The sequence below is a fragment of the Pseudophryne corroboree genome, chromosome 7 (assembly GCF_028390025.1).
Source record: "Pseudophryne corroboree isolate aPseCor3 chromosome 7, aPseCor3.hap2, whole genome shotgun sequence".
NCBI lineage: Eukaryota > Metazoa > Chordata > Amphibia > Anura > Myobatrachidae > Pseudophryne > Pseudophryne corroboree.
Window position 1 is genome coordinate 317,193,169 of NC_086450.1, and position 25,840 is coordinate 317,219,008.

At 44.4% G+C, this 25,840-nt stretch overlaps 1 protein-coding gene across 3 annotated transcripts in view; it reads left to right on the forward strand.

Moving 5' to 3' along the window:
• Positions 1-25,840, forward strand: part of CIITA (class II major histocompatibility complex transactivator) — a 234,643-nt gene that overhangs the window by 164,490 nt on the left and 44,313 nt on the right. For 2 of the 3 annotated variants that reach the window (XM_063934287.1, XM_063934289.1), the window contains 6 exons: positions 233-325; positions 1,509-1,592; positions 3,710-3,793; positions 17,468-17,551; positions 18,427-18,519; positions 22,057-22,177. In XM_063934287.1, the coding sequence (XP_063790357.1) occupies positions 233-325; positions 1,509-1,592; positions 3,710-3,793; positions 17,468-17,551; positions 18,427-18,511 (430 nt within the window). In that variant the 3' untranslated portion in view covers positions 18,512-18,519; positions 22,057-22,177. Of the gene's footprint in view, positions 1-232; positions 326-1,508; positions 1,593-3,709; positions 3,794-17,467; positions 17,552-18,426; positions 18,520-22,056; positions 22,178-25,840 lie in introns of those variants that run through there. The other variant, XM_063934288.1, reaches the window with a different exon arrangement.

A 25,840-nucleotide genomic window follows, 5' to 3' on the forward strand; every position in this document is an offset into this window, starting at 1 on the left:
CCTACGAAATGCAACGCTACGCCAGCGTGCCACTGTCTGTCCCATGTATTTTCCGAATGCTTTAAGTGGAAAGGTCCTTATTACCACGATATAAAGGTGTAGGTGTGGATTTAGGAGCAATTTATGGTTGTGTGACGAGGGTTCGGGGCAGATCGTACGCTAGCCGTCTCACCTTATTTTCATTTGATCATTTACATTTTTTTGTCAATTTTATTCCTTTCAAAACTTTCAGTTTGAACAACCTGACAGAGAACCACATTGGGGATAAAGGAGTGGCAAAGCTGGCAGAGAAATTTCCCGAACTACAATGTATTCAGACCCTGGAGTGAGTATTAGAAAAACACTAATGGCTTTAGAAGAATGTACAGAAGTAGCAAAGTGTTGACTTGGGCATTGGGCCAGTGGTGTGACTTTTGTGAAGGTCGTGCAAAGTCATGGTAAAGCCAGTTTCATGTGGCTGTTGGCAGCAGAGTTACCTATAGCAACTAACCCATGGGTTAGTATAGCTTATATATAGTATAGCTTCTAAAATGAAAGCAGTGCTATTTTATCCACATTTGTCTGTAGAACTTCTCTGAATATTATTATTAAGTGTGATTATATTATTAAATTCTAATAAAAAAAAATATAAATATTTTCAATATTTTTTTATTAGAATTTAATAATATAATCACACTTAATAATAATATTCACCATAAAGACAGCTATATGTCTAAAAAAATTGGGGGGACTTGATAAAGATATTTATTCTACACATGAGTATATATGTATGATAATTGTGAACAAACTCACACCCCCTATATTTTAAAGAAAATATTAAAAGTTACGTTTTACATTTTTAACCATATCAATACAATATAAATTAATTTAAAAGAGTGCTCCAAAAAGGCAATCCCTGTCTTTCTCCGGCAACTGACGGTCTTTGGTCTGTTTATAAGGTTTAAACGTGATTGTTGGAGCACCTCCAGCTAAGGATGAATAAATTCCCAAATTACTATAGGAAATCTGTTAGATAGCTGGTTATTTAGTATGCAATAAACATAAAGTTTCAGGTTCTGTGCAGGTTACATTACATGACTGTATACTCCAATACACTCCAGACTTTTGACTATAAACATTATTAGAATAATACAAAGAAGATATTGAATCTTTGAAATGTCATCTTTTCATTGTTCATATCATCTTTGCTTTATACTTATAATTTTTATAGTCAAAACTCGCTCTCAAATCATACAGTATATGTGTATATAAATCTGAGTCTGATACTAGCCAGAGCCTCCTGAGCAATTGGCCTCATCTCTCTTCATTGACACACACATATATAACAAGATGAGTTTCTAGCAGTTTCATGATCTAAATCATAGTAGGAATATGTTGTTGGTGCTTTGTTAATAAATATTAACTGTATCAAATATGTGTAAAAATCCCATCACCAGAAGACTGCATTACCCCTGCTTAGAACAACCTTTTAGCATTAACACTAACTGTCATCTCTTCTTTTCACACAGCTTGTCACAAAACAATATTACTGGCACAGGGGCAAAGAAACTAGCAGCCGCCCTTCCATCGTTACACTCTCTGCAGACCCTGAGGTACTGTACAGTTTGCAGTAATGAATATGTATATGAGTAAATGTGAAAGTCTGTTACTTTACACTCCAGTATTGACTAGCTGTATTATCAGCAAAGCAATTCAGCTGTCATTTCTGTATCTAACATCTTTCAAAATGAGCTCTGATAGAAACCGCAATGTTCATAGTCAGTGTGACACGTGTATATCCATTGCAGCAGGTGGCTCTAGCTCAGTCTCTCTATAGGTGAAAGCAGACAGGGCTCCATGCACATATAGGTTTCATAACAGCGAAATACATACAGCGCAGGTGCAGCAGGTGTAGCAGTGTACAGTGATCAGTGCAGGCCATTCTGTTTGATGAAAGTAACAGAGAAATGTATTAACATTTCCCAGCTTTCCTTTAACACAGTTCTATTACATACTGTAGACAGTGCTTGGCATAAGAACTGACACTCTCACATTGTAGGATTGTCACTCTCACATCACTGTCTTTACATTGGTGCAGTCACACATTATTATTATTATTATTATTATACAGTACATTAAGGCAAACCAGACAGTACATGGTATTACACTACAATACAGTCTGAAAAATATGTATATAAAACAATATAATTTCTCAAAAAAACTTTAATATAAAAATGGAACAAAATTATTAAAATGTTCACAAATTGGACCATAAAAAAAATATATCAGTAATAATGTTTGTAGTAAACCAAGTTCAATGAGGTCCAAAAAGGATATTCCGCACAAATGGTTGATTCCCATAATAGTACTGTGATCCTATTGTGTTCCTCAATGGATTAAAATCACTTATACCCCTTTTACACTCGCAGAAAAATACCGGGATATTGCACGTGAACGCGCATCATCCCGGGATTTTTGTGAGTGTGAATAGGTACAGGGCCAATTTCCCGAGACGAGCATCCCGGGATTTCAACCCAGGTCTCGACCTGGGTTGAATCCGGGACCGTCCCGGGAAGCTGTGCAGTGTGAGCGGGTATACCGGGTCAAGGCGACCCGGCACCCGTTCTCTGCATAGGAGGAGGCAGTGCTTGGAGAAGATTATCTCCAAGCACCGCCTCCGGTAGCATCAGTGGTGACGTTACCAGGTCGGCCCGCTAATGTAAAAGGGTCATTCCCGGGAATGACCCGCCCCTGTGAGTGTAAAAGGGGTATTACTGGATTCAATAATCTTAACATGGACTTCTACTGTAGTGTCTCTCATATATGCACGGGTACGGGTCCAATTAGTGCACCATGTCCCCTCGCATGGCTCGCTTCGCTAGCCATGCTTCAGGCAAGGTGCCGAGCGAAGCGGTACCGTTCCGATCGTAGTCCACGTGGATTGTCAAGTATGGAAAAATAACAAAAATGTAAATTTTTTTTTTTTTTAAACTCATGTTGACCTTTCGACCAAGTACACGTCGACCTAATGACCACGTCGACCTAGTGCATGTCGACTTTCAGTGGTCAACCTAATGACTGTCGACCTAAGTTGTGTCGACTTAACGACCGTATACCATATGCACTGGGGATATGAATCTCCCATAATAAACAGTCTAGCATTTATACTTACCCATACCTCACTAGGAATTTTGGACTTCATTCTACTTGGCTTTCTATGCATTATTATTGATATTTATTTTATATGATCCAATTTGTCACACTTTTAACCATTTTGTTCCATTTGTATCAAGTTTTTTTGAGAAATTATGTTGTTATATATACATATTTTTAAGACTATTAACAATTTAAATATTTAATAAACCCCTTTTTAATTGAGAAACAAAGAGAAAAAAAGGAAATAAGATCAGCATAAGCTATTTTCTGTGTTTGCCTGTATGGTGTTTGCAGACGCGATCACAGTGGTGTCCTGTATCAGAAATCTAGAACTATATACTATATGGATTATATACACGGAAGGCAAAGAGAGAAAAGCCATTTGCTGATGGTATGCAAAATTTGTGATTTTCAGAAATGCTGAGAAAAAGGGACCCAGAGTAAATTACAGAATTATATTTTCTGCATAGTGATTTACATTCATTTATTGATGCATTCATTTAATTCCTCCATATTTCTAGAAAACGTGGTGTGAAGGTAATAACATCTCTGTCCTTTGTTTTGTCATTTGCAGCTTGTATAACAACAATGTCTGTGATATGGGAGCTGAACTGTTAGCTGATACACTCCCGAACATGACATCACTGGAGGCGCTACAGTAAGTGCACAGGGCCAGAAAGGTTCTTTAACGAATTTCTTAAAAATAAGATTGTAAGGTACCAAACAACAGAAACACCGGTGCCATGTTATTAGGTGTTCCAGCTCTTCTATCCGTCTCCTGACGCTGGGCCTGATTCTGATTTGGAAGTAAAAAAAAGCGAGTAACTTTGTATCTAGAACAAATCATGCTGCAATGCAAGGAGAGCAAATACATTTATATGTTTCTGTACAGGGTATATACTGGCTGCTTTTGCATGTAGCCCACAAATGTTAGCTTCATGTTTACACTGCAATTTAGATTTCAGTTTGGACTAGAGATGAGCGGGTTCGGTTTCTTTGAATCCGAACCCGCACGAACTTCACTTTTTTTTCCACGGGTCCGAGCGACTCGGATCTTCCCGCCTTGCTCGGTTAACCCGAGCGCGCCCGAACGTCATCATGACGCTGTCGGATTCTCGCGAGGCTCGGATTCTATCGCGAGACTCGGATTCTATATAAGGAGCCGCGCGTCGCCGCCATTTTCACTCGTGCATTGAGATTGATAGGGAGAGGACGTGTCTGGCGTCCTCTCCATTAGAATAGAGATAGATAGATTAGATAGAGAGAGATTGTGCAGAGTCGCAGACAGAGTTAGTTTACCACAGTCAGTGACCAGTGCAGTTGCTAGTTAACTTTTATTTAATATAATATATCCGTTCACTTCTCTCTGCTATATCCGTTCTCTGCCTGAAAAAAAAAACGATACACAGCACAGTCAGTCACACAGTGTGACTCAGTCTGTGTGCACTCAGCTCAGCCCAGTGTGCTGCACAGTCATCAATGTATAAATTAAAAGCTTATAATTAATTGTGGGGGAGACTGGGGAGCACTGCAGGTTGTTAGCAGGAGCCAGGAGTACAATTATATTAATTAACAGTGCACACTTTTGCTGCAGGAGTGGTGACCAGTGCCTGACCACCAGTATAGTATTGTTGTATACTACTAATATCTCTTTAAATATCAACCAGTCTATATTAGCAGCAGACACAGTACAGTGCGGTAGTTCACGGCTGTGGCTACCTCTGTGTCGGCACACGGCAGGCAGTCCGTCCGACCAGAATTGTATTATTTATTATTATATACCTACCACCTAACCGTGGTTTTTTTTTCATTCTTTATACCGTCATAGTGTCATCCTAATTGTTACGAGTATACTACTATCTCTTTATCAACCAGTGTACAGTGCGGTAGTTCACGGCTGTGGCTACCTCTGTGTCGGCACACGGCAGGCAGTCCGTCCGACCAGAATTGTATTATTTATTATTATATACCTACCACCTAACCGTGGTTTTTTTTTCATTCTTTATACCGTCATAGTGTCATCCTAATTGTTACGAGTATACTACTATCTCTTTATCAACCAGTGTACAGTGCGGTAGTTCACGGCTGTGGCTACCTCTGTGTCGGCAGTCGGCAGGCAGTCCGTCCATCCATAATTGTATTATAATATATACCACCTAACCGTGGTTTTTTTTTCATTCTTTATACCGTCATAGTGTCATACTAGTTGTTACGAGTATACTACTATCTCTTTATCAACCAGTGTACAGTGCGGTAGTTCACGGCTGTGGCTACCTCTGTGTCGGCAGTCGGCAGGCAGTCCGTCCATCCATAATTGTATTATAATATATACCACCTAACCGTGGTTTTTTTTTCATTCTTTATACCGTCATAGTCAGTCATACTAGTTGTTACGAGTATACTACTATCTCTTTATCAACCAGTGTACAGTGCGGTAGTTCACGGCTGTGGCTACCTCTGTGTCGGAACCCGGCAGGCAGTCCGTCCATCCATAATTGTATTATTATAATATATACCACCTAACCGTGGTTTTTTTTTCATTCTTTATACCGTCATAGTCAGTCATACTAGTTGTTACGAGTATACTACTATCTCTTTATCAACCAGTGTACAGTGCGGTAGTTCACGGCTGTGGCTACCTCTGTGTCGGAACTCGGCAGGCAGTCCGTCCATCCATAATTGTATTATAATATATACCACCTAACCGTGTTTTTTTTTTCGTTCTTTATACCGTCGTCATACTAGTTGTTACGAGTATACTACTATCTCTTTATCAACCAGTGTACAGTGCGGTAGTTCACGGCTGTGGCTACCTCTGTGTCGGAACTCGGCAGGCAGTCCGTCCATCCATAATTGTATTATAATATATACCACCTAACCGTGGTTTTTTTTTCGTTCTTTATACCGTCGTCATACTAGTTGTTACGAGTATACTACTATCTCTTTATCAACCAGTGTACAGTGCGGTAGTTCACGGCTGTGGCTACCTCTGTGTCGGCACTCGGCAGGCAGTCCGTCCAACCATAATTGTATTATATACCACCTAACCGTGGTTTTTTTTTCATTCTTTATACCGTCGTCATACTAGTTGTTACGAGTATACTACTATCTCTTTATCAACCAGTGTACAGTGCGGTAGTTCACGGCTGTGGCTACCTCTGTGTCGGCACTCGGCAGGCAGTCCGTCCAACCATAATTGTATTATATACCACCTAACCGTGGTTTTTTTTTCATTCTTTATACCGTCGTCATACTAGTTGTTACGAGTATACTACTATCTCTTTATCAACCAGTGTACAGTGCGGTAGTTCACGGCTGTGGCTACCTCTGTGTCGGCACTCGGCAGCCCGTCCATAATTGTATATACCAGTGACCTAACCGTGGTTTTTTTTTCATTCTTTATACATACATACTAGTTACGAGTATACTATCTCTTTATCAACCAGTCTATATATTAGCAGCAGACACAGTACAGTGCGGTAGTTCACGGCTGTGGCTACCTCTGTGTCGGCACTCGGCAGCCCGTCCATAATTGTATATACCACCTAACCGTGGTTTTTTTTTCTTTCTTTATACATACATACTGCAGTGCCACTCCTAGATGGGCCCGGTGTTTGTGTCGGCCACTAGGGTCGCTAATCTTACTCACACAGTCAGCTACCTCATTGCGCCTCTTTTTTTCTTTGCGTCATGTGCTGTTTGGGGAGGGTTTTTTGGAAGGGCCATCCTGCGTGACACTGCAGTGCCACTCCTAGATGGGCCAGGTGTTTGTGTCGGCCACTAGGGTCGCTTATCTTACTCACACAGCTACCTCATTGCGCCTCTTTTTTTCTTCTTTGCGTCATGTGCTGTTTGGGGAGTGTTTTTTGGAAGGGCCATCCTGCGTGACACTGCAGTGCCACTCCAAGATGGGCCAGGTGTTTGTGTCGGCCACTAGGGTCGCTTAGCTTACTCACACAGCTACCTCATTGCGCCTCTTTTTTTCTTCTTTGCGTCATGTGCTGTTTGGGGAGTGTTTTTTGGAAGGGCCATCCTGCGTGACACTGCAGTGCCACTCCTAGATGGGCCAGGTGTTTGTGTCGGTCACTAGGGTCGCTTAGCTTAGTCATTCAGCGACCTCTGTGCAAATTTTAGGACTAAAAATAATATTGTGAGGTGTGAGGTATTCAGAATAGACTGAAAATGAGTGTAAATTATGGTTTTTGAGGTTAATAATACTTTGGGATCAAAATGACCCCCAAATTCTATGATTTAAGCTGTTTTTTAGTGTTTTTTGAAAAAAAACACCCGAATCCAAAACACACCCGAATCCGACAAAAATAATTCGGTGAGGTTTTGCCAAAACGCGTTCGAACCCAAAACACGGCCGCGGAACCGAACCCAAAACCAAAACACAAAACCCGAAAAATTTCAGGCGCTCATCTCTAGTTTGGACACACCCTAACTGAATCTAAAATTGTCTGCACGTTACACCTGCCCCTCCTGCTGTGCAACATGGCTTTGCCCAGGTGCGCAGATACTTGCTGTTTTATTTGCTTTAGTTCCAAATCAGAATCATGTCCTTTGACAGCATTGTTTATGTAGACAACGCTAGTTAAAGCGTTTGTGGAGGTAGTAATGTCTGTGCAATTCAGTTAGAATGGAATGACAGAAATGTGTGAGCAGTGACCAGCATGCCCCATTCATCATAAGGGTCCACTGAAGGAACATGGCATCTCTTTACAGCATTGTGGTTTCATGGTCAGATTGTTGTGTTCTAATCTGTCTGACACTAGAATAGTAAACGGTTGCATAAGGGGGCTATTTGTCGACTTACCTGAATCCCTTCGTGCCACATGCTGGTCGCCACTGGGTCAGCCTGCATCATGGGCGTGGCACTTCCCCTAAGGGGCGGGTGTTTGGCCTCTCACAGAACTTACAGGTGCATGCGCTCAATGAAGATGTCACAATTGCACCAAAATTTAATTATATGCATTAGTGCTTATGACCCTGGCCTTTGCCTGTTCCTCATTCTACATCTTTGCCTGTGACCCTGACCTTGGCTCTGTTTAACCACTCCCCTGCCTGCTGATTTTGAACCTCACCATCATACACTTAATTCCCAACTAGTTATTTACTCAAGGTGGCTGAAAGCCACAACCTGCAGGTTCTTAACAGTGAAACTTAAACCACTTTCCCCCCAGGTGAAGACCAGGTGTCTGGTAGATGCTGCACCACAAGCCAGCACAAACCCTACTGTAGTATTTCCCAACCTCTGTCCTCAAGGCACACTAGCAAGCAGTCCAGGTTTTAGTGACATCCATACTTGAGCACAGATGGTTAAAATTAAAATAACTGAGTTACTAATTAAGGGGCATATTTATCAATGAGTTTAAGCTATTTAAATCTTGCTGCGTATGATAAATGGTGCTTCGTTCATGTGTTTGAAAAGGAGCTGGTTGGCTGGAACACCATTTATCATAAGCAAAGTGAGTTTTAAATAGTTAAAACTCATTGATAAATGTGCCCCCTAAGTCACCTTTGCTTAAGTATGGATATCCTTAACCACTTTACTGATGATTTGTTTCCCACAAAACCACTCAGAAATTGTCGGGTTTTTTGTATTATGTATGAAAGTTTAAAAAGTATTTTTAATAATATATTAAATAATTTTATTTAAAAAAAATATTTCTAATTCTAAGGGGTGTTTTCCACCTCTCCATCTCTCGTTTCCATAGGCCCCCATTGTAAAGTAACTTAACAACCCCCCCCCCATTATGAGGTCTTAAATCCTCACAATAGATCCCCCACACAAACACCTCCATAGTTGTATAAAAATTTTTTAAAACATCCTTTTTTTTTATTTATTATTATTTTAACCCACCCTCCAGGATAATTTTACTTTATATTATTCCTCCCCCATCTCCAGTTTGTATTGATCCCCCCCATGGGAGTCTTTCCCCCCACATGCAGAGCACAGATGATCAGTCCCCATGCTGCAGCTGATCCCTGCACACGCAGAGATCAGCAAAATTGTGCAGGGAGAGGAACTAAGGGCCTAATTCAGCGTTCGCATGCTGATGCCCTGTGCAGTGTGCGCACGTACAGAAGACGCCATCTCACATGTGCGAATGCCTCTGCTTGATTGACAGGCAGAGGCATTCGTGGGGCAGGAGGGTGCATCGCTACGGTGATGGGGGGTCGCGGTCCAGACAACAAAGGCGTTTTTGAAGCGTTTGCGGGGCTGGTCACGGTGGCATGCAGTTGGACTGGTGTGCCTTGATGACCGTGGTTGGAAAACACTGCCCTGGACTGACACGATGCTCTTGGCCCACATTGTGACGTAAATAAATATTATTCAAAAGCTAAATGGTTAGCATTTATTTTTCAAAACAAACTTACTATAGGCCTGATATACGGGTTGGTAATGCTTTGCCGGTGCCCGGGATCCCGGCGGTCAGCATACCGTGCACGGGATCCCAGCAGCAGAATGCCGGTGGGGGCAGCGCAACAGAGCTTCTTGTGAGCTTGGTGGCTCACTGCGCTCGCCACAGGTTCTATTCCCACTCCATGGGAATAGACCCTGTGTGTCGGCATGCCATCTTGCGGCATTGTGATCGCTCGGGATTCCGGCATCAGCATGGTGATTGCCGGGATCCCGAGTGCCAGTCACATGATCGCATCCCTGATATACAGTTGGCTGCAATTCCGTCCTTTAATCACAGGCACAATTTGCAGTCATTAAAAAACTGCACTTGCAACCATATGCAAAGTGTTGACTAGCTTAAGATACATGCAGGCCAGCAACAGTAGTTTGTGTGCGTGGGGGTTGCATTTAGCATCCTGATGGACGGGATGCTGGCAGTCACGTGACGGATGTCGGAATCACGACACCACTCGGAAGACTGGCCATTAGAAGACCGACAGCCGTCATACCGAAGGTAAGTATTGGTGTAACTGTTAGGGCCCAGGGGATGGTTAGGCACTGGGGGGGAAGTTAGCCCTAGACGGGTTAGGGTAGGGGTGTAAAAATACTTACCCCCTCCGACGTCGGGATCTACAATGTCGGGATGACGTGAAATGTGGCCGCCAGCATTCCGACGAGCGGTATATCATACCGAACCCGTACCAGGCATATGTCCCTGTGGCAATCAGCTTGGTAGAGTGGTGCAGTGTCTAGTTATTTATTCAGGCTCCACACACAGCTTTTCAGTATGTATGAACAAATGAAATGGTGCTTTACTATCAGCATTCATAAAGCCTGGCCCCCATGCAGGGCACTTACTGACCGTTTGATCCCTTACTAGGGTGGTCTTCAGTATGCCGAATGTCGGGATCCCGGCACACAGTATACCGGCTCCGGAATCCCGACACCCGGCATACCGACAGATATTTTCCCTCGTGGAGGTCCACGGCCCCCCTAGAGGGAGAATAAATAGCTATGCGCGCCACCGTGCCTGCAGCGCGGCGAGCACAGCGAACCCGCAAGGGGCTCCTTTGCGCTCGCCACGCTGTCAGTATGCCGGCGGTTGGGCTCCCAGCGCTGGTATGCTGGTCGCCGGGAGCCCGGCCGCCGGCATACCATACTACACCTCCTTACTATACTGGGCAGCTAGTCTCATAGTCTTTCCTGCTTCTTGCAGGTTCACTATATCCACAGGCTCCGGCCTGGCTGCTGTAGCTTCTCAAATACTGTGACACAGTTATAAGGTTCTCCCTGCCTCCTGCAGGTTAGAAAGCCGGCTTCATAGCCCCCACCAGCCACCGGGCATACTGTGATCTGACTACATTCCCACCAGGACTGTCTGATTGCTCCAGCCCCACCTGGGCTCTGTCTCCAGAGGGCAGCCTCTAGTCTGTAGGTGTTGTCACACATACCCTTTTTCTTCTCTGTGTGGGCAGATCTCTCCAACCCCATACTGAATTAGCTACTCATCAGCACCAATCTCTGGTGCGGATTATAGTGTTTATAATCGTAACTTTGCATAAACACCTTAAATGTGGATAAATAGTACCCTGTATGACTGGAGCTTTGTCTGTCTGATGAACTTTAAGTGAGCTTTATGTGAGCTGTGCACAAGAAAAGGAAATTTGTAAACAACAGTCGTTTAGGTGTGACAAAAAGATTTTTTATTTTAAATTATTCGGTATAAAAGATACAAATATGTCTTGGATCTCCTCAATTCCTATAACAGACAATGACTAATTTGAGAAAACAAAATAAAATACATATAACTAGGCTGTTGGCGCTAAAAATTCAGATAATAAATGCATCAAAAAATGCGAATCAATGCAGAGGAAAAATAAAACACATAATAATAAAAACAGAATGAGTCTCACTTATTGGAATCTTGCAACATGTTTTACGGGTTAACTGCTTCCTCAGGCACAATGATTAACCATTTGAAGTAGGCAGCAGAGGGTGGGGTAGAGGAAGGGAAGGCTTTAAAAAACGCAGGAGTACTGGGAAGGTTTTCTGGGCGTTGCAGCTGGAGAGGCCTCAGTATCTTAGGAAAGCTGCTCAGTCTGAGACTGCATAGGGCTTGTCAGAAGTTTGATGGTGTGACCGATATTCCCAATGTTTCCGCTTTTGTATGTAAGAGATAGAGGTGAGATACTGGCAGTGGGCGTTTCTATGCACAAGACGGCAGAGTCTGTCACTTAGGGGTCTATTCATGAAGCAGAGAAAAGGGTGGAGAAGTGAGCCAGTGGAAAAGTTGCCCATGGCAGCCAATAAGCATTGAAGTAACATTTATAATTTGCATATTATTCAATTGTACGGAGCAGCTGATTGGTTGCCATTGGCAATTTCTCCATGGGCTCACTTCTTCACTCTTTTCACTGCTTCATGAATAGACCCCTTAGGGTGGGTGCACATCAGGCCGATATCAGCAACATTTGCCATATCGGTATGACAAATCATGCATGTCGTCTGATATGTATGCTCAATTGTGCACTTCCATGGTTGGAATGCAACATCTTCCGGGTGATTGTGCTGCACAGCCAACCGGGCAATACCGCATGCAGCACCATGCATATTAATGAAGACCGGAACAGTGGTTGCTCCGTCATACATTAAGGGGGAGATGTACTAAGCAGTGATAAAAGTGGAGAAGTGAGCCATGGCAAACAATCAGCATTGATGTAACATTTATCATTTGCATACTATAAAAATATACAGAGTAGCTGATTGATTGCCATGGGCAACTTCTCCACTGGCTCACTTCTCCATTTTTATCACTGGTTAGAACATGTCCCCCTAAATCGTCTTGGTGTCTGGCCAATCTGGCATGGTCTGGGGCAAAGAGAAATCGCCCCAACGATTGTCCTGATTGTCAGTCATTCTGATGTGTAGCCAGCATTAAATGGTGATTCAACTAATCAGTTGCTAACTGTTATTATTCAAACACATGACAGTTATGAGCTGATTGGTTGGATCACCAGTTAAGATTAGTAACGAGTGATAACAAGAATATCAGTTGTTGTGAAATCTGCCCCTATTATATATGCTTCTCTCATAAATGTCCTTTGGAATCGTGATGGTACAATACCACTAATGTTTAATTTATTTTGCTGTGGTGATTATAACCCAATATAGGGTGTACTACATCACTGACACATTTGAAAGCTAAATGTGCATCATTTATAGATTATATTTTCCTTCCAAATTACTACTGTACCTTTAATACCTGCTAATGCTATAGTTAATCAAAGCTGTTCTAACTCACCCAGACATATTATTTCATACACATTAGTGAATATAGATAAAACTATGATGTGTATGGAAGTATGAAATATAATATTTGAACTAGGGAGGAGTAATATTGCCAGATATATACTCATGTACAACATGGGATATTACAGATGTAAAAATCATTTGAATATATATAAAAGCATCATATTTAATGGATATACCTTGGTCATAGGGGATTTAGATACATTATACTGTATATGTCAGATACTTATCCCACTCACATGGGTAACAAATTTCAGACCATTATTTTTCATTTATCACAAAAGGAAAACAAACCGGAGCAAAGTCTTCAGCACACAGGGGTAGATGTATGACCTGCTGATATGGAGGAGAAGCGGTAACAGGGCATGTTATGTGTGCTGATACTGCTTCTCCCCAATGTATGATATGGAGGACAAGCGGTAACAGGGCATGTTATGTGTGCTGATACTGCTTCTCCCCAATGTATGATATGGAGGAGAAGCGGTAACAGGGCATGTTATGTGTGCTGATACTGCTTCTCCCCAATGTATGCTATGGAGGAGAAGCGGTAACAGGGCATGTTATGTGTGCTGGTACTGCTTCTCCCCAATGTATGATATGGAGGAGAAGCGGTAACAGGGCATGTTATGTGTGCTGATACTGCTTCTCCCCAATGTATGATATGGAGGAGAAGCGGTAACAGGGCATGTTATGTGTGCTGATACTGCTTCTCCCCAATGTATGATATGGAGGAGAAGCGGTAACAGGGCATGTTATGTGTGCTGGTACTGCTTCTCCCCAATGTATGATATGGAGGAGAAGCGGTAACAGGGCATGTTATGTGTGCTGATCCTGCTTCTCCCCAATGTATGATATGGAGGAGAAGCGGTAACAGGGCATGTTATGTGTGCTGATACTGCTTCTCCCCAATGTATGATATGGAGGAGAAGCGGTAACAGGGCATGTTATGTGTGCTGATACTGCTTCTCCCCAATGTATGATATGGAGGAGAAGCGGTAACAGGGCATGTTATGTGTGCTGGTACTGCTTCTCCCCAATGTATGATATGGAGGAGAAGCGGTAACAGGGCATGTTATGTGTGCTGATCCTGCTTCTCCCCAATGTATGATATGGAGGAGAAGCGGTAACAGGGCATGTTATGTGTGCTGATACTGCTTCTCCCCAATGTATGATATGGAGGAGAAGCGGTAACAGGGCATGTTATGTGTGCTGGTACTGCTTCTCCCCAATGTATGATATGGAGGAGAAGCGGTAACAGGGCATGTTATGTGTGCTGATACTGCTTCTCCCCAATGTATGATATGGAGGAGAAGCGGTAACAGGGCATGTTATGTGTGCTGATACTGCTTCTCCCCAATGTATGATATGGAGGAGAAGCGGTAACAGGGCATGTTATGTGTGCTGGTACTGCTTCTCCCCAATGTATGATATGGAGGAGAAGCGGTAACAGGGCATGTTTTGTGTGCTGATCCTGCTTCTCCCCAATGTATGATATGGAGGAGAAGCGTTAACAGGGCATGTTATGTGTGCTGATACTGCTTCTCCCCAATGTATGATATGGAGGAGAAGCGGTAACAGGGCATGTTATGTGTGCTGATACTGCTTCTCCCCAATGTATGATATGGAGGAGAAGCGGTAACAGGGCATGTTATGTGTGCTGATACTGCTTCTCCCCAATGTATGATATGGAGGAGAAGCGGTAACAGGGCATGTTATGTGTGCTGATACTGCTTCTCCCCAATGTATGATATGGAGGAGAAGCGGTAACAGGGCATGTTATGTGTGCTGATACTGCTTCTCCCCAATGTATGATATGGAGGAGAAGCGGTAACAGGGCATGTTATGTGTGCTGATACTGCTTCTCCCCAATGTATGATATGGAGGAGAAGCGGTAACAGGGCATGTTATGTGTGCTGATACTGCTTCTCCCCAATGTATGATATGGAGGAGAAGCGGTAACAGGGCATGTTATGTGTGCTGATACTGCTTCTCCCCAATGTATGATATGGAGGAGAAGCGGTAACAGGGCATGTTATGTGTGCTGATACTGCTTCTCCCCAATGTATGATATGGAGGAGAAGCGGTAACAGGGCATGTTATGTGTGCTGGTACTGCTTCTCCCCAATGTATGATATGGAGGAGAAGCGGTAACAGGGCATGTTATGTGTGCTGATACTGCTTCTCCCCAATGTATGATATGGAGGAGAAGCGGTAACAGGGCATGTTATGTGTGCTGATACTGCTTCTCCCCAATGTATGATATGGAGGAGAAGCGGTAACAGGGCATGTTATGTGTGCTGGTACTGCTTCTCCCCAATGTATGATATGGAGGAGAAGCGGTAACAGGGCATGTTATGTGTGCTGATACTGCTTCTCCCCAATGTATGATATGGAGGAGAAGCGGTAACAGGGCATGTTATGTGTGCTGGTACTGCTTCTCCCCAATGTATGATATGGAGGAGAAGCGGTAACAGGGCATGTTATGTGTGCTGATACTGCTTCTCCCCAATGTATGATATGGAGGAGAAGCGGTAACAGGGCATGTTATGTGTGCTGATACTGCTTCTCCCCAATGTATGATATGGAGGAGAAGCGGTAACAGGGCATGTTATGTGTGCTGATACTGCTTCTCCCCAATGTATGATATGGAGGAGAAGCTGTAACAGGGCATGTTATGTGTGCTGATACTGCTTCTCCCCAATGTATGATATGGAGGAGAAGCGGTAACAGGTCATGTTATGTGTGCTGATACTGCTTCTCCCCAATGTATGATATGGAGGAGAAGCGGTAACAGGGCATGTTATGTGTGCTGATACTGCTTCTCCCCAATGTATGATATGGAGGAAAAGCGGTAACAGGGCATGTTATGTGTGCTGATACTGCTTCTCCCCAATGTATGATATGGAGGAGAAGCTGTAACAGGGCATGTTATGTGTGCTGATACTGCTTCTCCCCAATGTATGATATGGAGGAGAAGCGGTAACAGGGCATGTTATGTGTGCTGATACTGCTTCTCCCCAATGTATGATATGGAGGAGAAGCGGTAACAGGGCATGTTATGTGTGCTGATACTGCTTCTCCCCAATGTATGATATGGAGGAGAAGCGGTAACAGGGCATGTTATGTGTGCTGATACTGCTTCTCCCCAATGTATGATATGGAGGAGAAGCGGTAACAGGGCATGTTATGTGTGCTGATACTGCTTCTCCCCAATGTATGATATGGAGGAGAAGCGGTAACAGGGCATGTTATGTGTGCTGATACTGCTTCTCCCCAATGTATGATATGGAGGAGAAGCGGTAACAGGGCATGTTATGTGTGCTGGTACTGCTTCTCCCCAATGTATGATATGGAGGAGAAGCGGTAACAGGGCATGTTATGTGTGCTGATCCTGCTTCTCCCCAATGTATGATATGGAGGAGAAGCGGTAACAGGGCATGTTATGTGTGCTGATACTGCTTCTCCCCAATGTATGATATGGAGGAGAAGCGGTAACAGGGCATGTTATGTGTGCTGATACTGCTTCTCCCCAATGTATGATATGGAGGAGAAGCGGTAACAGGGCATGTTATGTGTGCTGATACTGCTTCTCCCCAATGTATGATATGGAGGAAAAGCGGTAACAGGGCATGTTATGTGTGCTGATACTGCTTCTCCCCAATGTATGATATGGAGGAGAAGCGGTAACAGGGCATGTTATGTGTGCTGATACTGCTTCTCCCCAATGTATGATATGGAGGAGAAGCGGTAACAGGGCATGTTATGTGTGCTGATACTGCTTCTCCCCAATGTATAAATGCGGAGAAGTGCCTGAAATGACAGGGGCGCTGCTATCTACAAGATATGCCTCAAACACGTACAGCTATCGATTTCTACAGCTGCAGGTGTCGTTGCTCATTCACCACAGTAGGGACAGCGTTGTCCCTGGCTGTGGAAGCTGCCAGCTCTGGAGTGCACAGGAGATCTCACGCATACCCACTGGCGCCAGCAGAAAGGTTTTCCACAGAGCCTCTGCATCCTGCAAAAGCATGCGCTAGGCTGGTGCAGGGGCTGCTGGGAGAGGGAGGCTCATCGTCTTCTGTGCAGTGGGGACTACAGTGCCGAAAAAGAATACAGATAGTGGAAGAGCGCACAACACCAGTGAGGTGATTTAGCACTTTTCCACATCAGCTGCAACAAGTACAGTATAATACATTTGAACGATATGTGGGCCCGCTTCACTGAGATCTGGTGGTAAAGCGGATCCACACACATAAAACAATAAAACATGAACAATAATACATCGACCCACAGTCTTTAAGAGTCACTTCTCTATATTTCTCATCACATCTCTTCTTTATGTTTTGCTGGCGTGTTATACAGTATTTCACATGTATATTTTAATTGATGGCATTAAAACTTATATTTTAAGTAGTGCACCCGTTATAGACACCATTTTTCTTTTGCATAAAATGTTTCTTATTGTATCTGGGGTAGCACACTCTGGAGAATTAATACGGAATTAATTTTTGAACGATAGGGGTAATAACTACTTTATTCTTCATTGAGACATGTTTGAAGCTTGTGCGATATGACTTAATATTACAATATTCTAAAGGAAATTTTTTTTGTCTTAAGTTTGGACTGCAACAGGATCACTGATGTTGGAGCTGGAAAACTTGCAACAAGTCTTCAAAAGTGCCCTAGAATGAAAAGCTTAAGGTATGTGCTTAGGCCCTCATTCCGAGTTGTTCGCTCGCAAGCTGCTATTAGCAGCATTGCACACGCTAAGCCGCCGTCTACTGGGAGTGAAACTTAGCTTAGCAAAATTGCGAACGAAAGATTCTCAAAATTGCGAATAGAAATTTCTTAGCAGTTTCTGAGTAGCTTGGGACTTACTCTGCCACTGCGATCAGTTCAGTCAGTTTCATTCCTGGTTTGACGTCACAAACACACCCAGCGTTCGCCCAGACACTCCCCCGTTTCTCCAGCCACTCCCGCGTTTTTCCCAGAAACGGCAGCGTTTTTTCACACACTCCCATAAAACGGCCAGTTTCCGCCCAGAAACACCCACTTCCTGTCAATCACGCAACGATCACCAGAACGAAGAAAAAACCTCGTAATGCCGTGAGTAAAATACCAAACTTCTTAGCAAATTTACTTGGCGCAGTCGCAGTGCGAACATTGCGCATGCGCAATTAGCGGAAAATCGCTGCGATGCGAAGAAAATTACCGAGCGAACAACTCGGAATGAGGGCCTTAGTTTCTGTTGTTACAAGACAAAATAGCACCATCTACAGTTATAAATGTAGAATGAAGAGAACCCATAATGAAAACAAATGAAGTATACATTCTGGGGCTCATGTAGCATTGGACATGTGGTATTCGTTGTGCATGAAGTATGCATTTACTGACTCAGAAAACACATGTCTTGACACATTTATTATGTAAAATATGTCTAATTTGTATATGCGAGTCCCTTTTTTTGTTTACAGTGCTACAATATATGTTGATGTTATATAAACAGTAACAATGAGCCTATTTTACAGATACTGTATAGCCTTCAGTGTTTCATTTATAATTTTCTATCTGTTTAGGATGTACAATATGACTATTCCGCATGCCGTTCTACAGCATCTTCAGCAGCAAGATTCACGAATCAGCTGTCTGTCCATTGGGTGATAATAAGGGTAATTACATTTTTGTTATTAAATGTCTGTCTTAAATGGTGTCTTTAGGAGGCATAGGGGTATATGCAATTAGCGGCGAATCGAGGCAAATTATCGGCCGTTTTTCAACTCTACACAATTCGACAGGCTAATTTTGGCAAGTGGGTGCCGAAATTGACCATATGCAATAAAAAACGGATTCGACAGTCCCGCGGCCGAAAAACGGCCGATTTGACGGATTTTGATCCGTTTTTTTTAAAAACGGGAAAAACCCGGAAAAAAATGGTGTGGGGTCCCCCCTCCAAAGCATAACCAGCCTCGGGCTCTTCGAGCTGGTCCTGGTTCTAAAAATCCGGGGGAAAAATTGACAGGGATCCCCCGTATTTTTAAAACCAGCACCGGGCTCTGCGCCTGGTGCTGGTGCAAAAAAATACGGGGGACAAAAAGAGTAGGGGTCCCCCGTATTTTATACACCAGCATCGGGCTCCACTAGCTGGACAGATAATGCCACAGCCGGGGGTCACTTTTATACAGTGCCCTGCGGCCGTGGCATTAAATATCCAACTAGTCACCCCTGGCCGGGGTACCCTGGGGGAGTGGGGACCCCTTCAATCAAGGGGTCCCCCCCCCCAGCCACCCAAGGGCCAGGGGTGAAGCCCGACGCTGTCCCCCCCATCCAAGGGCTGCGGATGGGAGGCTGATAGCCTTGAGAAATGTGAAAGAATATTGTTTTTTCCAGTAGTACTACAAGTCCCAGCAAGCCTCCCCCGCAAGCTGGTACTTGGAGAACCACAAGTACCAGCATGCGGGAGAAAAACGGGCCTGCTGGTACCTGTAGTTCTACTGGGGAAAAAATATCCAAATAAAAACAGGAGACACACACCTTGATAGTAAAACTTTATTACACAACTGCCGACACACACATACTTACCTATGTTGACCCGCCGACTGCCACAGTCTCCGACGATCCAGGGTACCTGTGAAAAAAATTTGACTCACCTGATCCAGTGTCCGGGAGATAATCCACGTACTTGGTAAAAAAAGAAAATGCATACCCGACCATGCCGGACTGAAAGGGGTCCCATGTTGACACATGGGACCCCTTTCCGTGAATGTGCCGGGACCCCACGTGACTCCTGTCACTGAGGTCCCTTCAGCCAATCAGGAAGCGCTACTTCCGTGGCGCTCACCTGATTGGCTGTGCGCGTGTGACCTCAGACAGCGCATCGCACAGCTCCCTCCATTACTTTCAATGGTGGGAACTTTGCCGTCAGCGGTGGGGTTACCCGCGGTCAGCCGCTGACCTCACCGCTAACCACAAAGTTCCCACCATTGAGTATAATGGAGAGGCTTTGCGAGGCGCTGTCTGACAGCTCAGACGTCCAGCCAATCAGCAGAGTGCCAGGACGTTGCGCTCGCTGATTGGCTGAAGGGACCTCGGTGACAGCAGTCATGTGGTGTCCCGGCATTCGGGGAAAGGGGTCTGATGTGTAAACATGGGACCCCTTTCAGTCCGTGGTTCGGGTAAATGCGGTTTGTTTTTTTGCCAAGTACGTGGATTCATAGCTGGACACTGGATTGAGGTGAGTATAATTTTATTCACAGGTACCCTGGATCGTCGGATCAGGAGACGTGGCAGTCGGCGTGTCAACATAGGTAAGTATGTGTGTGTCGGCAGGTGTGTAATAAAGTTTTACTCTCAAGGTGTGTGTCTCCTGTTTTTATTTGGGTATTTTTTTTCCAGTAGTACTACAGGTACCAGCGGGCCCGTTTTTCTCCCGCATGCTGGTATTTGTGGTTCTCCAAGTACCAGCTTGCGGGGGAGGCTTGCTGGGACTTGTAGTACTACTGGAAAAAACAATGGCCCTCATTCCGAGTTGATCGGTCGCAAGGCGAATTTAGCAGAGTTACACACGCTAAGCCGCCGCCTACTGGGAGTGAATCTTAGCTTCTTAAAATTGCGACCGATGTATTCGCAATATTGCGATTACTAACTACTTAGCAGTTTCAGAGTAGCTTCAGACTTACTCTGCCTGTGCGATCAGTTCAGTGCTTGTCGTTCCTGGTTGACGTCACAAACACACCCAGCGTTCGCCCAGGCACTCCCACCGTTTCTCCGGCCACTCCTGCGTTTTTTCCGGAAACGGTAGCGTTTTCAGCCACACGCCCCTGAAACGCCGTGTTTCCGCCCAGTAACACCCATTTCCTGTCAATCACATTACGATCGCCGGAGCGATGAAAAAGCCGTGAGTAAAATTACTTTCTACATAGCAAAGTTACTTGGCGCAGTCGCAGTGCGAACATTGCGCAAGCGTACTAAGCGGATTTTCATTGCGATGCGATGAAAAATACCGAGCGAACAACTCGGAATGAGGGCCAATATTCTTTCACATTTCTCAAGGCTATCAGCCTCCCATCCGCAGCCCTTGGATGGGGGGGACATCCTCGGGCTTCACCCCTGGCCCTTGGGTGGCTGGGGGGGGACCCCTTGATTGAAGGGGTCCCCACTCCCCCAGGGTACCCCGGCCAGGGGTGACTAGTTGGATATTTAATGCCACGGCCGCAGGGCGCTGTATAAAAGTGACCCCCGGCTGTGGCATTATCTGTCCAGCTAGTGGAGCCCGATGCTGGTGTATAAAATACGGGGGACCCCTACTCTTTTTGTCCCCCGTATTTTTTGCACCAGCACCAGGCGCAGAGCCCGGTGCTGGTTTTAAAAATACGGGGGATCCCCTGTCATTTTTCCCCCCGGATTTTTAGAACCAGGACCGGCTCGAAGAGCCCGAGGCTGGTTATGCTTTGGAGGGGGGACCCCACGCCATTTTTTACCGGGATTTTACCATTCCATCTAAAAAAAAAATAATATTATTTTTAGAAATATATAAAAAATACTTGTGCCTCCAAAAAAGACAAACCAAGTACCTAATCCCTTCTAATATAAATAGATATGCTATTACCAATAAAATAAACACCAAAAACAACATGTTTTAATTTTTTTTTATTAGTTTCACCCACCAAAGTGTGGCGGATTGAAAATGACGAATTTACTGTCTAAAAGCACTGTTGTCGAATTTCCAAACTTCAACTGAATATACTTTGGTCGAATTGCAGCACTTGTATCATTGCAGAAAAGTCGAATTTGACAAAAGTCGTATTTCAAAAAGTCGAATTTTGAAAGTCCGTTTTTTTGACGGAAAGTACTGAATTGCATTGACGATTTTTTTTTTTGGGCGAAAAAGTCCCGTTTTTCGCCAATTTCGGGAATTCGACCGCAATTGCATATACCCCATAATGACTTGCAGATATTGCTGTATAGGCATCTTTTTGGAGTATAGTTACGAAAAAAAATGGGATAAGGTGTTCTGAAGCTATATTCAGTTTTCTGGTTCTGTGGCCTTGTCCCTAACAAAGACTATGACAAGATTTAAGTCAATTACTAAAGTTCTTCTAAGACAACAATATCAGCACTTGCAGATTACAAAAGTGTATTCTGTTATATTGTCACTTTTATTAGACCCAGTGGAATAAAGATGAGCTCATGTTATGTATATTTTACAGGCAAGAATGAACCAAAGAAAATAAAAGCCTGTGGATACAGAAAGGAATCAGTGTGGCTGCACATCACTGATATTGCCACGGCCGACAATTTGCACTTCATTAAATATTTGCACTAATTTTATATTGTAGTATTGCACTAATGCCAGATCAATGTTGTGTTCATCATGTGCTGAATAATGAACAAATAAAAAAAAATCCCAGATACCTAGGGGTACAAATGCAATAATAGAGTAACCTTTAGTTTATGAGTTGCTGTCTGGGATTTGTGATAAGGCTATACAATAACTTCTATATGCCAAACACAGGACATACCCTGTAGCTATGACGATGCTTTAATATACTTGTCCAAAAACAAAATGCAATTTGAAACAGGTGAACATGATTAAATGTATGCACATTCAATTGGAGTGTAATATCTACAAGATATGTAATCTCTTGTGTATGTTATATCTCATATTGACATGTAAGACAAGAGAGCGTCCAAGTCTAGTAAAAATACTGCAATAGTTCATCCATAATTAATATATCAATTGCACTTAAAAGGTACTTGAACCCGATTTGTTGGTGGTTCAATTAAATACGACATATCGGTATTCTGACCATAGGCCCTCATTCCGAGTTGTTCGCTCGTTGCCGAGTTTCGCTATATTGCGATTAGTCGCTTACTGCGCATGCGCAAGGTTCACAGAGCGCATGCGCTTAGTTATTTTACTCAAAAGTTAGATATTTTACTCACGGCATAACGAGGATTTTTCATCGTTCTGGTGATCTGAGTGTGATTGACAGGAAGTGGGTGTTTCTGGGCGGAAACTTGCCGTTTTATGGGAGTGTGCGAAAAAACGCTGGCGTTTCTGGGAAAAACGCGGGAGTGTCTGAAGAAACGGGGGAGTGTCTGGGCGAACGCTGGGTGTGTTTGTGACGTCAAACCAGGAACGAAACTGACTGAACTGATCGCAATGTAAGAGTAAGTCTGGAGCTACTCAGAAACTGCTAAGAATTTTCTATTCGCAAATCTGCTAATCTTTCGTTCGCAATTCTGCTATGCTAAGATACACTCCCTGTTATGCACACCAGTGCCTGCAGGAAAGTACTAGTGTCAGAACTGTTATGCACTCCAGTGTCTGCAGGAATGTACTGGTGTTTGAACTGTTATGCAAAACAAATGGACTCACAGACAAACTGGGGAATATGACATAACGTACACAGAAGGTGATAGGGTAACAAAATACACACACAGTGAACAGAGAAGCCCAGAGGCTAAGGAACTGGGTATCTCCCTTGTATTAGAACTGCTCAGATGTAAAAAGCAAGATGTTGTGTTTTAATACGTAGAGAACCCGAAATGCTGTTGCTAAGGGCAACAGCAAAACCCTAAAGGGTTACCAACGGGTGTGGCAGTAAACTCCTTGGTCAGAGATGGAATGATAGACACAAGGAGAGCCTCCACAATCCTGATTCTCACTTGCAGTGCACAGGTTTAAGCTTACTGCCACTAAACTGACCCCTGACACCTAGCACAGTGAGACAGGATTAGACAGGCAAGTGTTAGAATACAGCCGCAAACTTGCTAAGTTCACAGAGTAATAACAGAACCCCAGCAAGCTAAACGACTGACTCCAGTCTTACTGCTAGGTCTGGATTGGCAGAGTGTAATACCAAATCCCCAGGCCTATTTGCAGTAAGCAACAAACAAATACAAAGCTACACAGTACTGGCTAACTTTCATGAACTGACTAACCAACAGAGATTCAGCAGCATCTGCTTACCCTGAAAAGAGGCCTTATAAAGCAGGTGCTGTCCACGCCCCACTCAGACCTCACAGACTGTGAGCACAAAAACCAGCACCGGATCCCCTGCCGTGCACAGAGCCTATAACCACTGCACAGCAAAAGACCCGAACCGGAGTATCAGCTGCGCTCAGGTTACTCCACTAGCACTTGTCTCCCGGTTGCCATGACGACGTGGCAGCACAGGGCAGGAGACCCTAACAGTACCCCCCCTCTGACGAGGGGTCAAAGAACCCCTACCACCGGGTTTATCGGGGAACTGCGAGAAGAAAGAGCGTATCAGTCTGGGGGCATGAAGATCACAACTGCGCACCCACGACCGCTCCTCCGGGCCATACCCCTTCCAGTGCACCAAAAATGACAGCCGACCCCGAACCACCTTGGAGTCAAGAATCCTTTCAACAACAAACTCCCTCTGGCCACGTATCAGAAGAGGGGAAGGTCTTCCACTGGAAGAAGGATTACTAATCGCCCGTTTTAAAAGGGAACAATGAAATGTTTTATTGATACCCAAAGAACGGGGCAGATCTAACTGAAATGCCACCGGATTGATAACCCTGGTGATCTTATAAGGGCCGATGAACCGGGGCCCTAACTTATGAGATGGCTGTCTCAACTTCAAATTCTTGGTAGACAACCAGACGAAGTCTCCTAATTTGAAGCTGCAGGGTCTTTTCCGCTTATCAAAAACCCTTTTGGTCACTAATGACACAGACACAAGGGCTTTCTTCACTTTCCGCCAAATACCTCTAAGGACCGAAACCACAGAGGAACCACCAGGCGTGGAGTCCAGGGGGTCAAAAGAATTGGCCTTAGGATGATGCCCATACACACAAAGGAAGGGAGAGATCCCTGTAGCAGAGTGAGCCGCGTTGTTATAGGCAAACTCCGCCATGGACAGATGAGCAACCCAGTCAGTCTGACACTTGGAGACATAACACCTGAGGAACTGCTCCAAGGACTGGTTCACCCTTTCAGTCTGCCCATTAGACTGCGGATGGTAGCCTGACGACAAGCTGACAGAAATCTGGAGATCGGAACAAAATGCCCTCCAGAATTTGGCCACAAACTGGGATCCGCGGTCAGAGACCACATCAAGTGGCAACCCGTGGAGACGCACAACATGCAGCATAAATAATTCAGACAGGCGTCTGGCTGATGGCAGCCCAACCAGTGGAACGAAGTGCGCCATCTTCGAAAACCTGTCAACGACAATCCAGATGGCTGTCATCCCCGAGGATTTGGGCAAGTCCACCACAAAATCCATTGAAATGTGGGTCCATGGCTTAGATGGGATAGAGAGTGGATGTAATGGGCCAACAGGAACCCCTCTAGGAGTCTTATTTCGGGCACAGATGTCACATGCCCGAACCCACTGATCCACATCCTTAGCCACCGAGGGCCACCACACCGCCCTAGATAGCAACTCCCGAGTTCTGGCAATACCCGGGTGACCTGCCGACTTCTTGGCATGGAATTCCAGGAACACTCGCTGTCTTAACCTAGGAGGCACAAACAAAAGACCTACCGGAAGGTCTGGAGGAGCCTGCTCCTGTGCTCTAAGGACTAATGATAAGAGGTCCTGGGTAATGCCCACTTTAATACATGATGGGGAAACAATGGGCAACGGCTCCTCGGTGGTCTCCTGGATTGGAGCAAAACTCTGCGAGAGCGCATCAGCCTTGATGTTTTTTGACCCAGGGCGATATGTTATCAAAAAATTAAAGCGAGCAAAAAACAAAGCCCATCGTGCCTGCCTGGCATTGAGACGCTTCGCTGACTCTAAATATGCCAGATTCTTATGGTCAGTGAGAATTGAGACCACAAACTTAGCCCCCTCAAGCCAGTGTCTCCACTCCTCGAGTGCATCCTTAATAGCCAACAATTCCCGGTTACCCACGTCATAATTCATCTCGGCAGGCGAAAATTTACGGGAAAAGTAAGCACAGGGATGAAGGCGATTATCAGACACTCCCATCTGAGAAAGCACTGCCCCA